Consider the following 12,639-nt stretch of genomic DNA (forward strand, 5'->3'; position numbering starts at 1 on the left):
GTTTCCACCCCCTCACTGCGTAAACCCATGAATGTACATGTCTTTCTCTGCCTCTGTCCCCTGGCCCCAGCTGCTGCCTGCTCTGGGATGTCCCACACAGATACGTACATACAGTGTCCCCTTGGCGGGACCGTGTCCTGATACACTGGGGTATTGCTGTCACGTGGTTCCTCCTGACAACCCCAAACACACAGCAGAAGCCCCCCGAGCTCCAGCCACCCCTTGGAAGTACCTGCACACTCTGAACACTGAGAACACTAGATGATCTGAAAGGTCCCTTCCAAAGTAGTCAATTCTATGATTCTATGAACACTCCTGAGAACATTTAAGGACTATCCTTGGAATACCTTTTTCCCCCTCCCCATCCCTTACTGCACACAGGCAGGCTGCCATGACTCCTGCAAGCCCAGGTCTTGGACCTCAGGCGTGAAAATAAAATAAACAATGAAAATCCCTCCTTTCCTTCCGAGCACTTCTGTGGGCACTGCTGCAGTCTCTCCACTGGCAGCCCCAAACCCCCCCTGCTGCACTCTCCTTCCTCCCTCCGCACAGCCTGGGGGAGGATGGCCAGGGTCAGCCAGGGCTGCCGTGATGCTGTTTAATGGGCGAATGAAGCGAACACCACTATTGGCTGTGTTCGGCCTCGGAGGGGGAGCCTGGCTTGTAACCAGTCGGAAACCAGTAACACGAGGAGATTAAGGATTAGTGAAAATAAATGGGGGGCGGGGTGTGAAATAGCACTCTATATCTTCTTTGCATGCTTTGCTCTTCCCTCCCCCAGAGCTACCGGGGATTCTCATGCTGCTCCCCACCTCCTTGTGAGTCCCCCACCACAGTCCCCAGGATGCCTCCTGCCTGGGATCTCCTCCTAGCCTACCCACGTGGCCAAAATTGTCCCCTCTCCTCCCACAAGCTACCCAGGACATACAGGCTCTTCCCATCCCTGGATGTCTCACCCTCCTGTGCCCACCTGTGAGCAACACAGAACCTTCCTCACTCCTCCAGGAGAGAAATCCTGACTTGAGCCGGGTGTTTTCCTGAATAAACCGTCACACAGAGATCAGAACAAAGAGCTGCCAGCCAGGCAAGTACCATGAATGTGAAAGGCACAATCCCAGCCTATGCTCCTCTGTTGAATAGTGAAAAAGCAGCCAGATGGGTCCCTCGTACCAGTCCTAGCCCCTTCGTTCTCCCCCCTTACTCCACCCCTGCCAGGGAAACCCCATGGTGACAATCCCACAGGGATGTCCTGCAACGCTGCTGGACTGTGCGTTGGGCAATTCATCGCTGTAATCTCCACTACAGCCACTGATCTGATTTGTCTAGGAATGGCATCTGCTGCTCGGTATCATTCTGTATTCATTTAAATTTGCCCAGAGACAGCACAGGTGGGTTTTTTTTGGTTTGGTTTGGTTGTGGTTTTTTTTGAAAACAAAATACAAACATCATTAAATGAATTAATCTAACCTTCTGTTTCTCCCAAACAAGATTAGTCGAGAATCGCTCTACTCAAGTCTGACTCCCGACCACGTTTTTAAAGGATATTGTCTGAGCTCTTATTTCCTGAGCATGTGCACCAGAGCTCTCCTGTGTTTCAGAACAAAGAACAAATTCTCTTTGTTGTCCTGTAACAGCGCTCTGAGTGCAGCGATGTACAAGATCGAGAGATGGTCTCTGCCTTATTGAGCTTCCCCTTTTTTTTTTTTCTGGTGCTCAGGGACACGTGGGATTTGTTTTGGTGGACAGGGCTACGCTGAGAAAAGACAGGATTGTTGCCTTCTCCAGCTCAACAAAGACAGCAAAGGGGAAATCACAACATGGGTTTAAGCCTGCTTTCTGGCTTCGGGTCTGTGCTGGACTCCCTCCGGGATCCATTCAAACCGTTAGTCTAAGCTGCCTTATCTTTATTGCTATTTAATTTGGGTCAGGCAAACGCAGTTAAGAACACATCCCTTCTTTTTCTTTTCAGCTAAGAGGTGGCCTGTGTTCCCAAGCACCAAGCAGGGCCCCGCGCTTTGGAGACCTCACACTGCTGGAGCGGTTCGCCTGTCAGCAGGAGACACAGTTGAACATGAGCAAACATTGGAAAGAGTAACCACGGGCAGAGCTCAGGCAACTGTCCTTGCACCCTCTTTAATACCTGAACTAGCAATCAGCGCTCAGGGAATTCACACACCAGCCATCAAAATGCTGGGGAGAGCACAGGAAGGGCACAATGGGGAGCAGACTGCTCTCCAGGATCTGTCTGTTTAATCACCAGAGAGATGTCAGGGCTGGGCAATGAACATATGACAGCACTTTCTATTTCCATCCTTTAGTGTTGTAACACAGGTTTAGAATAAAAACATCTCCCTTGATTTAACTTAAAACGGGATAAAAGAAACAGGAAAAAAAAAAACAAAACAGCAAGAGCTGTTTCATTGCAAATGTGGAATCTGCTCACAGGTGGGGGGGGAAACCAGCAGGAATTAAAATCCACTGAGTTATTGCAGTACCAACCTGTACTCTGGCAAAGCCCCTTTCCAAACCCGGGTCCACCCTGGGCACCCCATGCTATGGGAACCCCTGCCACAACAGGCACTAACATGAGCTTTTCAGGTGGCTTTTTCAAGGACTACCACGGGAGCCCAGGTCACGCAGACCCTCAGGAGCAGCATCACAGCTTGTCCACCAGAACCAGCATGTGGTGCTACATCAGCTCCCCCCTGAATGAATCTGAGGCCACCTTTTCTTCTCCTGCCCTGTCTCTTCCCACTCTACATGCTGCTGCTCCCACTTAGGCACTGGGAAGGGGCTGGAGCTTGTAAAGAGCTTCAGGCAGAGGCTGGGGGCTGAGGTGAGCATCGCTGTCCCATGACCTGAGAAAAGGTCCCTGGCACTGAGTTAAGTAGGTCTGCAGTACATCAGCTCTGTGCTTTGAAGAGCTGCAGCATGATGCTAGAAGAAGGAGCAATAGAGCTTGCTCTGATGGGGCTCATTTACTCACTTCTTGTAGCAAAACTAGTACAGCTGCTCTGGTGCACTTCTGTATTAACACGGCTTTCCAGCTAATTGTCATTTGAACTAGAGCGTAAACGGTTAGAAAGATTTTTCTTGATTAAAATGTTGTCAGTGATGGAGAATTCAACAGAGCTCCGGCAAAACTGTTCCAGCAATAGCCTTGTTGTTAAAGTCCATGGCTGTTTTCCAGTGGGAATGCGTTATACGTTTTACATCAAACCCTCGTTCCATTTTGCCTTTGTCAGCTAGAAGAGCCTATAACAAAGTTTAATTGCTACAACAACTTAGCTATAGTAGTCTCTTAATTTTCTGTTAAGCTAAATTATCGAGACAGACCCAGGGAAAGACTCAAGACACAACCTGCAGATGTTTAATTGCAAGCTCCGACACTGAAATCCAGGACCCGATGCTCCCTGTGGCACTGTTTAAACCTTCACAGGAGCTGGCCAAGTGGCCGCCAGGAACAATAAAACACAGAGGGGTAAGCTTCTCTCTTTTCCACAGAGATAAGGTGCCTGACCCCGCCAGTCAAGGAAGGACAGCATCCGAATTTTCTCCTGATTGCTCCAAGGTACACCCCAAGAGACATGATCTTTTCACATACAAATTATCCCAGCGTCAGTTTCCTCATACACAATAACGTCTGGTTGGGGTATTCATGGAGGAAGGCGGACTCCCGGTTTAAGTCCTTTTTTACCCTGACGGTACCCAAGGAAGGTCACCCTCTGGAGACAACCCCTGCCCCTGCCTGTGAACCAGGAAAAAAAAAATGGGAGAGGCACACGGCGCCTGCTCAATGTTTTCTTGTTGACACTTTCTCACTGTGTGCCAAGAAAAGCAAACTTTGTTTGGTTCAGGGCCAAGGGGGCGCACGGTCAAGAGAGGGGTGGTCACTTGGGAGGCAGGTCTCTGCTCTGCTGCCAGGGCGTCTTGCTTTTTTGGTATCACATGTAAATTGGCAAAAATTCAGCCATGGTTTTAATAGCAAGACCAGACCTTAGGAGACCTCCTTCCTGTGAGGCTCCTGATTCATTGGGTTTAATTCCTTCTTCCTTAGCCTCCCTCTATCCCATTGCCCACCTCCAGCAGGAAGCGTGCAGAGGGCTCCTCACCTGGATGAACGAATCACCCCGTGTTGGTGATGGCACTTCCCAAGGAATGCAAGAAAGGTTCCACACTCCTCAAAAAATGGAGTTGGATCTGGGGCTCCCAACCCTGATTCAGCCAGACCAGCCCTCAGGGGAAAGGACATACAGTGGCATTTCATGAGGTACCTGCTCCTGCCAAGTTAGATGTGGCTGCAACATATTTCTCTAGAGGGGCCTTTGGGGACCTGGGGCTCATCTACTCAACTTCTGGCTGCCACGGGGGCTTACACAGCAGTCTGGCACCACCAGAGCAGGTGATACACTTCAGCAGCACAGAGCTCGAGGTTGCATGGCTGGTAAAGGGACTCAAACAGTGATTTCCAGTGGCCTCCCTGCAGGGGGAGGAATCAAGATTTTGGACTCAGAATCTGGTCCAAATGCTCAAAATCTGCTTTAGAGAAGAAACCTTTCTCTGTGAAGCATGTTTGCCAGTCCTTTAACCATCTCACAACTTCACCTGGAGCTTGCCCCCCATTCCTGACTGTCTTTCTTGAGCTGTAGACACCAAAACCAGACACACCATTAGAAACAACAGCTGTCACATCACCATCATCATCATCAAATAGAGCTGACACAGAAACAGATGTATTTCAGACTCTTTGGCTGGACAATTCTACAAACGACAGGGAACACCCATCCTCAAGAACTGCCAGTCGTGGACTTTACAGCACTGAAAGTGGCACACAAAAGAAAGAAACCTTCCCTGGACACGAAAATAGAGAAAGATGCACTTACCCACTCGTTCCAGGTCTCTGGGTCTGAGAGAAGCGCCAGTCTGTGTTAGGCTGAGCTTGCTGCAGAGAAAATAGAAGAGTTTTAATACCTCCATTCTTGCCTTTGAAAATGAAAGCGAACTGATCCTGGATTATTTCAGTCTGGAATATCAGCGTGTTCCTTCCAAGTAAAGAAAATCAATTAGAACAAAAAGAAAGCTTCCCCCCCCTCCCCGCCTCTTTCCTGAGTATTTCTGAACCAGCATGAATACTGAAAAGCATGACAAAAACTATTCAGCGAATAATCTTCCAAAGCAGCTCAGGAAACCAGGCTGTGAAAGAAATGAAGCATGAAATAAACTGATAAGGGCATCAATTCAGCAGGAGCAATGGTACCAAAGTAATGAGCTTGCAGGAGTGAGGGGGTGGGGGTGGCAGAGTTAATTGATACTGAGAAAGATGCTTTTAATGCCAGAAGGTAAAATGATAACAAACCTTCCTAATCTGTCCTTCTTCTGTCCTGAAAAAGGCCTGCCTGAGATCTTGATTTCACACATTGTTTTTGAATGACTTTTCCTAGATGCTGTGGCCCCGGACCACTACAATATTTTTCTGTCCACAGAGAAAAGAATAAACTTCCGACAGCAAAAGACAAAAAGCATTATTTGTTTAGGAGACACACTAAACTTCAGACACAGCAGCACACTTTGTAACTTCATTAGTAAGCCCCCGTATCGCTTTCTGCCCGTGTTATTTTACCATCAGACAATGGACAGTCTGTAAATGAGGAAGGACATGAAGCAGGCTTGTATATTCCTGTTTGAATCACGCCTTTGTGAAAGGCACTAAATAGCAGAACTGTTTTCTGTCTGGAAGGCACATACTTCCGAAAATCATAATCTCCTTAATTAACTCCAGAATGATAACATGCTACCTGGAAAGGACAACATTTCTCACAGTTACCTTAGGAATCCGCTGTTCATAGTCCATACAGTGGAACATCAATTTTATAGGATTATTCTGCTTGTACATGCAATTACTAAGGAAAAGTGAAGACGGGTACAGCTGACCTAGATTTTTATTTAGTAGATGTGATTTCACTAATTTCTCCACAGCTTTGATGATTCTCATGAAAGAATATATTAGCATAAATTACTCCCCTAAAATAGAGTCCCCACTGCTACCCATGCGGAATGCAAATTAAGCTGTTTAAATACTTGCCCTCCAGATTTCAGATACAAATTTTTGCACACGCTGACACACAATCCTGCACCTGATAAGCCCTTCCCAATCTATATTTTGAATTCCTGTTGTAATTACCACTTTCAAATTTAGGGCAGGCATTTATGGCACAAAATTACTTTACTTTTTATGTCCCGAAGTTATAAAAGCTACAGCTAAATACAATCACCTACATCCATATTTAGACATCTGAATACAAGTGGCTGAAGTTTTCAAAGCACGCCGCTGCCTAGGTCTCTGCAAGCCCAAGGGCACGTAAGGTCACAAGGATCTTTGCAAAAAACGTCACTACATTCAGTGCTGAACACTGAATTTAGTCCCTCGCTGGAAACAGCCTAACTGAAAAACGATCTCTTGCCAGGACACAAACAGTAAATTTGGGGGAGTCAAGAAATGAGAAATTCCTACAATGCACCTCTAAAACAGAGCAAAAGCAACACCGACAAACTTTGCTTTCAGATAATCTCCTCCCACACCGTGATTCGTATGCTGTGCAGAATAAAGAGGTTAAACAGAATCAAGAAGTTAAGCACCCAAAAACACATGTTCCTGACCATGCTAAGAATCACTTTAAAAAGAAAAGAGTACGAACGGGGCCAAAGGAAAACTCTCCACGTCTACAAACACACAGTCTTTGATTTTACAGTGATGCCCATCCCCTTCCCCCACCTCCATCAAACTGAGCCAAAGCTTTCACCTGCCACCTCCCAGGAGGTGACAGTGACACACATTCCCTGAAGCCACCTTCTTAGGTGGAAGGACAGCCAGGGAACAGTCACCTAGCCTGGATATTACGGACCGTTGCTCTTAGCAGACAGGACAGTAAGAAAGACCCATCTCTTACCCCATCGCAGGGACTCGCTAATGTGCTGGTCACCTGCTCATAGGCAGCCACGGTCTCCGCGGTGCTAGAATGGCTGAAAGGTTTTACAAAGAGGAAATCACTCTGGTCAGACATGGGTGAGAAACAAGAGGTGTAATTCTGTGCCTGGGAGGTCAAGCCCGCTCCTCCCACGTCCAGGTACTTGATGAAGCCATCTGGCTTCATCTGCCCGCGGAAATGGGAGGCAGGCTTGTGGCCAGTCCCTCGGCAGCAATCCACAAAGGTCCAGCTGGCAGTGCCAGCTTTGAGACACCGAGCAGCCACCACTGCAAACATCACACAGGACACGAGGGAAATGGACACCAGGGAGATGATGAGGTAAAGTGTTAGGTTGGTGTCCTTGGGAGAAGATTTGGGGAGGTCCAAGGACTTGGAGAAGTCCTGCACGCTGTTTTCCTCTGGGGAAATAACTAATACCACTGAGGCTGAAAGGGACGGTGTCCCATTGTCCCTCACTTCGACCACCAGCCTGTGGGGATCTTCTGACTCCCTGAGAGCCTGTGCAACCCTTATCTCTCCAGAGCGGCGTTCCACTTGGAAAGGCAAAGCCTCAGCATCCTCCTGCAGCTGGTAGGAGAGCCAGGCATTATGGCCACTATCAGCATCAACGGCTACAATTTTGGTGACCAGATAGCCAGGTTCTGCCAAGGCTGGGATGGTTTGGTGGAAGGCAGAGCCCTTGGGGACGGAAGGGTAGACAATAGTGGGGGCATTGTCGTTCTCATCCAGGACGAACACATGGACTACAGCAGTACTACTGAGCGCGGGAGATCCAGCATCCTTCACCTCTACGGGCACCTGGAACACTTTATCCTGCTCATAGTCCAGAGCTCTCACAGTGTAGATGGTGCCATTGTCCTGGTCTATGCGGAAGTAGGTTGATATGGGTACATCCTGCATCCCGTTGTGAAGGATGGAGTAAGAGAGCTTGGCGTTGCTACCCTCATCGGGATCAGATGCTGACACTGAAAAAACCGAAGTTCCAGGAAGAGCGTTTTCCTGAACGTGAGCTGTATCAAAAGGGCTGGAGAAATTTGGTGCATTATCATTCACATCAGCAATTCGGAGGTAAAAGGTTTTTTGCGTGGCCCTCTGTGGGGACCCTGAATCCACAGCCCTCACAGTGATGTTGTATCCACTGGTCTTCTCCCGATCAAGGGGACCACTTGTGACCAGCGAGAAATGCTCTTTAAAAGATGACACCAGTTTAAATGGGAGCTCTTTCGCTATCTGCAGACGGACTTGCCCGTTGTCACCAGAATCGCTGTCCTTCACACCAATGAGGGCAATCACAGTGCCTGGGGTTGCATCCTCCAGCACTGGGCTGGAGAGAGAGGTCAGCACGATTTCTGGGCTGTTATCGTTGACATCGATTAATTCCACTCGCAGGTGACAGTGTCCTTCCATGGCTGGGGATCCCTTGTCCCTGGCTCGAACCGCAATCTCATAAGCACTGGATTCCTCATAATCCAGCAGGCCTTTGGTTCTGATCTCCCCTGTCCGGGGATCTAAGGAGAACAGGTTGGTGAATTTACCAGGTGCATTATTGCTAATTTTGAAAGAATATTCCACATCCCCGTTGGGACCTTCATCCAGGTCGGTGACATTCAACTTGGTGACCAGAGTGCCCACTGGCACGCTCTCCTCCAGATACACCGTGGATATGGGTGGGTCACAGACAGGAGGGTTGTCATTTGCATCCAGGACATGGATGGTAACCTTGGCAGTGCCAGATTTCACTGGATTCCCTCCATCCAGGGCTGTCAGTGTTAGGTGGTGAACAGCCACTTTCTCTCTATCCAGTGCTTTTTCAAGTACAATCTCAGGCATTTTAACACCATCTCCTCTCACATTGATACTCAGGGCGAAATGCTCACTGGGGCTGAGCTCGTAGGTGGAGATGGAGTTGGAGCCCATATCCGGGTCTTCTGCTACCTCCAAGGGTAGCCGAGTCCCAGGGTTGGCTACCTCAGTGATCTCCAAGACCACCTCCGGCTTGGGGAACTGGGGCGCGTTGTCATTCACGTCGAGGACGTCCACCTCAACACGGTGGAGCTGGAGGGGATTCTCCATGACGAGCTGAAGGTGCAGGGAGCACGTGAGGCTCTGCCCACACAGTGCCTCCCGGTCCAGTCTGCTGTCGAGGAGCAGCACACCTGCCGCCAGGTCCACCTGAAAGTGCCGCTGCCCACCCTCGCTCACCAGGCGCAAGTTGCGGGCGGCCAGGCTCCGCACGTCCACCCCCAAGTCCTTGGCCAGGTCGCCCACCGAGGAGCCCGGCTCTCGGTCCTCGGGCACGGAGTAACGGAGCTGGGCGCTGCTGGGAGCCGGCAGGCAGGAGAGGGCTGCGAGCAGCAGCGGGAGCTGCCATGGCAAACTCCGTCCCCGGAGCATCCCGTGCCGGGCGTGCGAGCGGAGCAGCGCGGAGCGGCGCGGAACGGCGGCGGCGGCGGCTCCGCGCAGCCTCCCCCCGCCTCCCCGCCCTCGCTGCCGGCCCCGGGAGCCGCCGCCGCGCCGGAACCCCCGCGCCCCGGAGGGGGGTCCGAGCGGGTTGCGCAGGGAGGAAGCCGACGCCGGAGCCCCCGGAGCCGGACAGGGAGGGATGGAGGGGGCGTGGGGGGTGTGGGGGGGGGCGATAGCAGCCCGGCCGTCTGAGCCGCTCCTCGGCACGCAAAGACACACAAAGTCGGCGAGCGGAGGGGATGGACCGAATGACAGTTTTACGTCTCTCCACAGCCCCCTCCTCCTCCTCCTCCTCCTTTTCCTTTCCCTCCTCCTACTCTCCCTCCTCCGCCGCCTTCCCCAAAATACGCACGGCGTAGCCCCCCCCTACACCCTCCCCCCGCCCCGCCGCGGCTACTCCGCCCCCGCAGCTCCGGGGGGGCGCCGGGGACTCCCGGCAGCGGGAACCCCCGCTCCGCTCCGCCCCGCCCGGCTGCTGGCAGCGGGTACCGGCGGGCACCCCCTCCCCGAAACCGGCGCGGGGGAGCCGCATCCCGAGCCGCTCCGGCGCCGAGCCCCGCAGACGCTGGGGCTGGGGTCGGGGGGGGACACGTTCCCGAGCTCACCTCGCTGCACAGGGTGGGATCCGGCGGGTTGACACCGGCGGGACCCGCGGAGGGTTTCACAAACATGAACTCGCTGATGTCCGAGACCGGCGAAAAGCAGGAGCGGTAACGCGGGGCGGGGGGTGCCGTGGCCGTCACCTGGACGCCCATCACCGTGTCCCCTTGCTTAGGCTCATAGTGCAAGTGCCCAAAAATGTGGCTGGGAGGGGGCTGAAGCGTGTTCACGCTCTCCACGCAGCAGCCCTGGTTGGCAGGCGCAGAGCCCCGTCGGAGGCACCGGACACCCAGTGCTGCCAGTCCCACCAGCGAAACGGTGGAGATGAGCACTAGGGATACAATCAGATAAAGTGTAATCGAGGGTAAGCCCCCACCGTCGGTGGCCCGACCCTCGGAGCCCTGCAAGGCCTCTGGGCCCTTCTCCTCCACCAGCACAACCAGTGTGATGGCTGTGGAAAGCGGGGGCTCGCCAGCATCCCGGACCACCACCAGCAGTTCATGCGCAGAGGCATCCGTCTCCTGCAGGGCCCGTGTGATCCGGATCTCCCCGGAGCGCAGGGCCACGCTGAAAAGCCCTGGATCTGTGGCTTCCACGAGGTGGTAGGAGAGCCAGGCATTGCGCCCCGAGTCCGCATCTATTGCTACCACCTTGGTGATGAGCGCTGGAGGGACGGTGAGGGGGGAGATTCGGAACTGGGTAGCAGAGTCCTCCCCGGCCCTGGGGAAATGCACCCGTGGGGCATTGTCATTCTGGTCCACTATAAAAACATGAACCAGCGTCCTGTTCCTCAGGGCCGGGGAGCCACCATCAGAGACCTCCACGTGGAACTGGAGATAGGTGGTTTGCTCATAGTCAAAGGGGAGTTTGGCAGAGACCTGCCCACTTGTGGGATGTATGGAGAGGTAGCGAGTTGGATCCAGGCCTGGATCTGTCCCACCAGCTCGCAGGATGGAGTAGGAGAGACGGGAATTCTGCTCCGAGTCAGGGTCGGCAGCAGAGACCGTAACCAGCATGCTGCCCACCGGGTTGTTTTCTGCCACCAGCACTTCATAGGACACTTGGTCAAATTGGGGTGCGTTGTCATTGACATCTGCCAGGGCGATTGGCAAGACGGTGTGGCGAGAGAGTGGGGGACTGCCCAGGTCCGAGGCAGAGATGGTGACATTGTAGTAGGCAACATGCTCCCGGTCCAAACGGGTGCTGGTTAGCAGCGAGTACTGGTGCTCGTAGTCCTTACGCAACTGGAAGGGAAGATCTGGAGACACGTGACACTGGACCTTGCCCTGCTCACCAGAGTCCCTGTCTCTGACGTGTATCACGGCCACCACTGTGCCCGGGAGTGCATCCTCACTCAGGGAGCTGGAGAAGGAGGTAAGAATGACCTCGGGGGCGTTGTCATTCACATCAGTGATTTCCACTACCACACTGCAGTGCTCCTCCATGGTGGGCGATCCCATGTCCTTGGCTTCCACTTCAATCTCATATACTGTCGCCTCCTCAAAGTCCAGGTTGCCCTGGACACGAATCTCCCCAGTTTGCTCATCGATGGCAAAGATCTGGCGTAAGGCAGCCGAGTTGTGGCTGCTGAGGGAGTAGCGGATGTCTCCGTTGGGCCCTTCGTCCACATCAGTGGCATTTAACTTCACCACGAGGGTGCCCAGCGGCGAGTTCTCCACCAAGCGGGCTCCATATGATGGTTTGTCAAAGACCGGGTGGTTGTCATTGGCATCCAGAACCTGAATAGTAATGCGTGTCTTGCTGGACTTGGGGGGAGACCCCCCATCTTCGGCAGTCAGGACGAGGTGGTGGAAAGCTCTGAGTTCCCGGTCCAGGGCCCTCTCCAGCACCAGCTCAGGGAACTTGCCGCCATCTGTGCGCGCCTTCACGTTAAGGTTGAAGTTCTCATTGGCACTCAGGTGATAGGTCTGCAAGGTGTTGGTGCCCACGTCGGGGTCCTGGGCAGGCTGGATAGGGAAGCGGGCACCCAGAGATGCCAGCTCATAGATGCGCAAGGAAACCTCCTCACTGGGGAATTCCGGGGGGTTGTCATTGATATCCAGAATCTCCACCTCGATGCGGTAAAACTCCACTGGGTTCTCGATGGCAAGTTTCAGGTGGAGGAAGCAGCGGGGGTTCTGCCCGCAGAGCTGCTCACGGTCTATTCGCTCGCTGACCATTATAACGCCGGTGTTCACATTGACCGAGAAGTACTGGGAATCCGAATCGGACAGTACCTGCAGATTAGCTGCCGCCAGTTTCGCCACATCTGTGCCCAGGTCCTTCGCGATATTGCCCACGAAGGCGCCCCGGGTGAGCTCCTCCGGGATGCTGTACCGGATCTGAGCAGAGGAGCTGTGCAAGAACAAACAGAAAGAGAAGACAGGCGGCAGTCCCAGGCACCGGCCCGCCTTCCCTGCCCTCGGCATCCTTGCCGGGTGGCCGGCCGAGGGAGCGATGCCCTCCACGCTGCGGGGCCGCGCTCAGCGCTCGCCGCTCCCATTCATTGTTTGGGGCGGACGCCGTTCGATGCGGGGGGGCGGGGATGATGGAGGGGTGGCGGCGAGTCGGGGCGGGGGAGCGCCGGTGC

At 53.1% G+C, this 12,639-nt stretch overlaps 1 protein-coding gene across 13 annotated transcripts in view; it reads right to left on the reverse strand.

Moving 5' to 3' along the window:
* Window positions 1-12,639, reverse strand: part of LOC128915987 (protocadherin gamma-C5-like) — a 248,422-nt gene that overhangs the window by 18,561 nt on the left and 217,222 nt on the right. For 12 of the 13 annotated variants that reach the window (XM_054217044.1, XM_054217038.1, XM_054217037.1 and 9 more), the window contains exon 2: window positions 4,884-4,942. In XM_054217044.1, coding sequence (XP_054073019.1) covers window positions 4,884-4,942 — 59 coding nt within the window. Of the gene's footprint in view, window positions 1-4,883; window positions 4,943-6,947; window positions 9,457-12,639 lie in introns of those variants that run through there. The other variant, XM_054217042.1, reaches the window with a different exon arrangement.

The sequence above is a fragment of the Rissa tridactyla genome, chromosome 11, assembly GCF_028500815.1.
Source record: "Rissa tridactyla isolate bRisTri1 chromosome 11, bRisTri1.patW.cur.20221130, whole genome shotgun sequence".
NCBI classification, from domain to species: domain Eukaryota; kingdom Metazoa; phylum Chordata; class Aves; order Charadriiformes; family Laridae; genus Rissa; species Rissa tridactyla.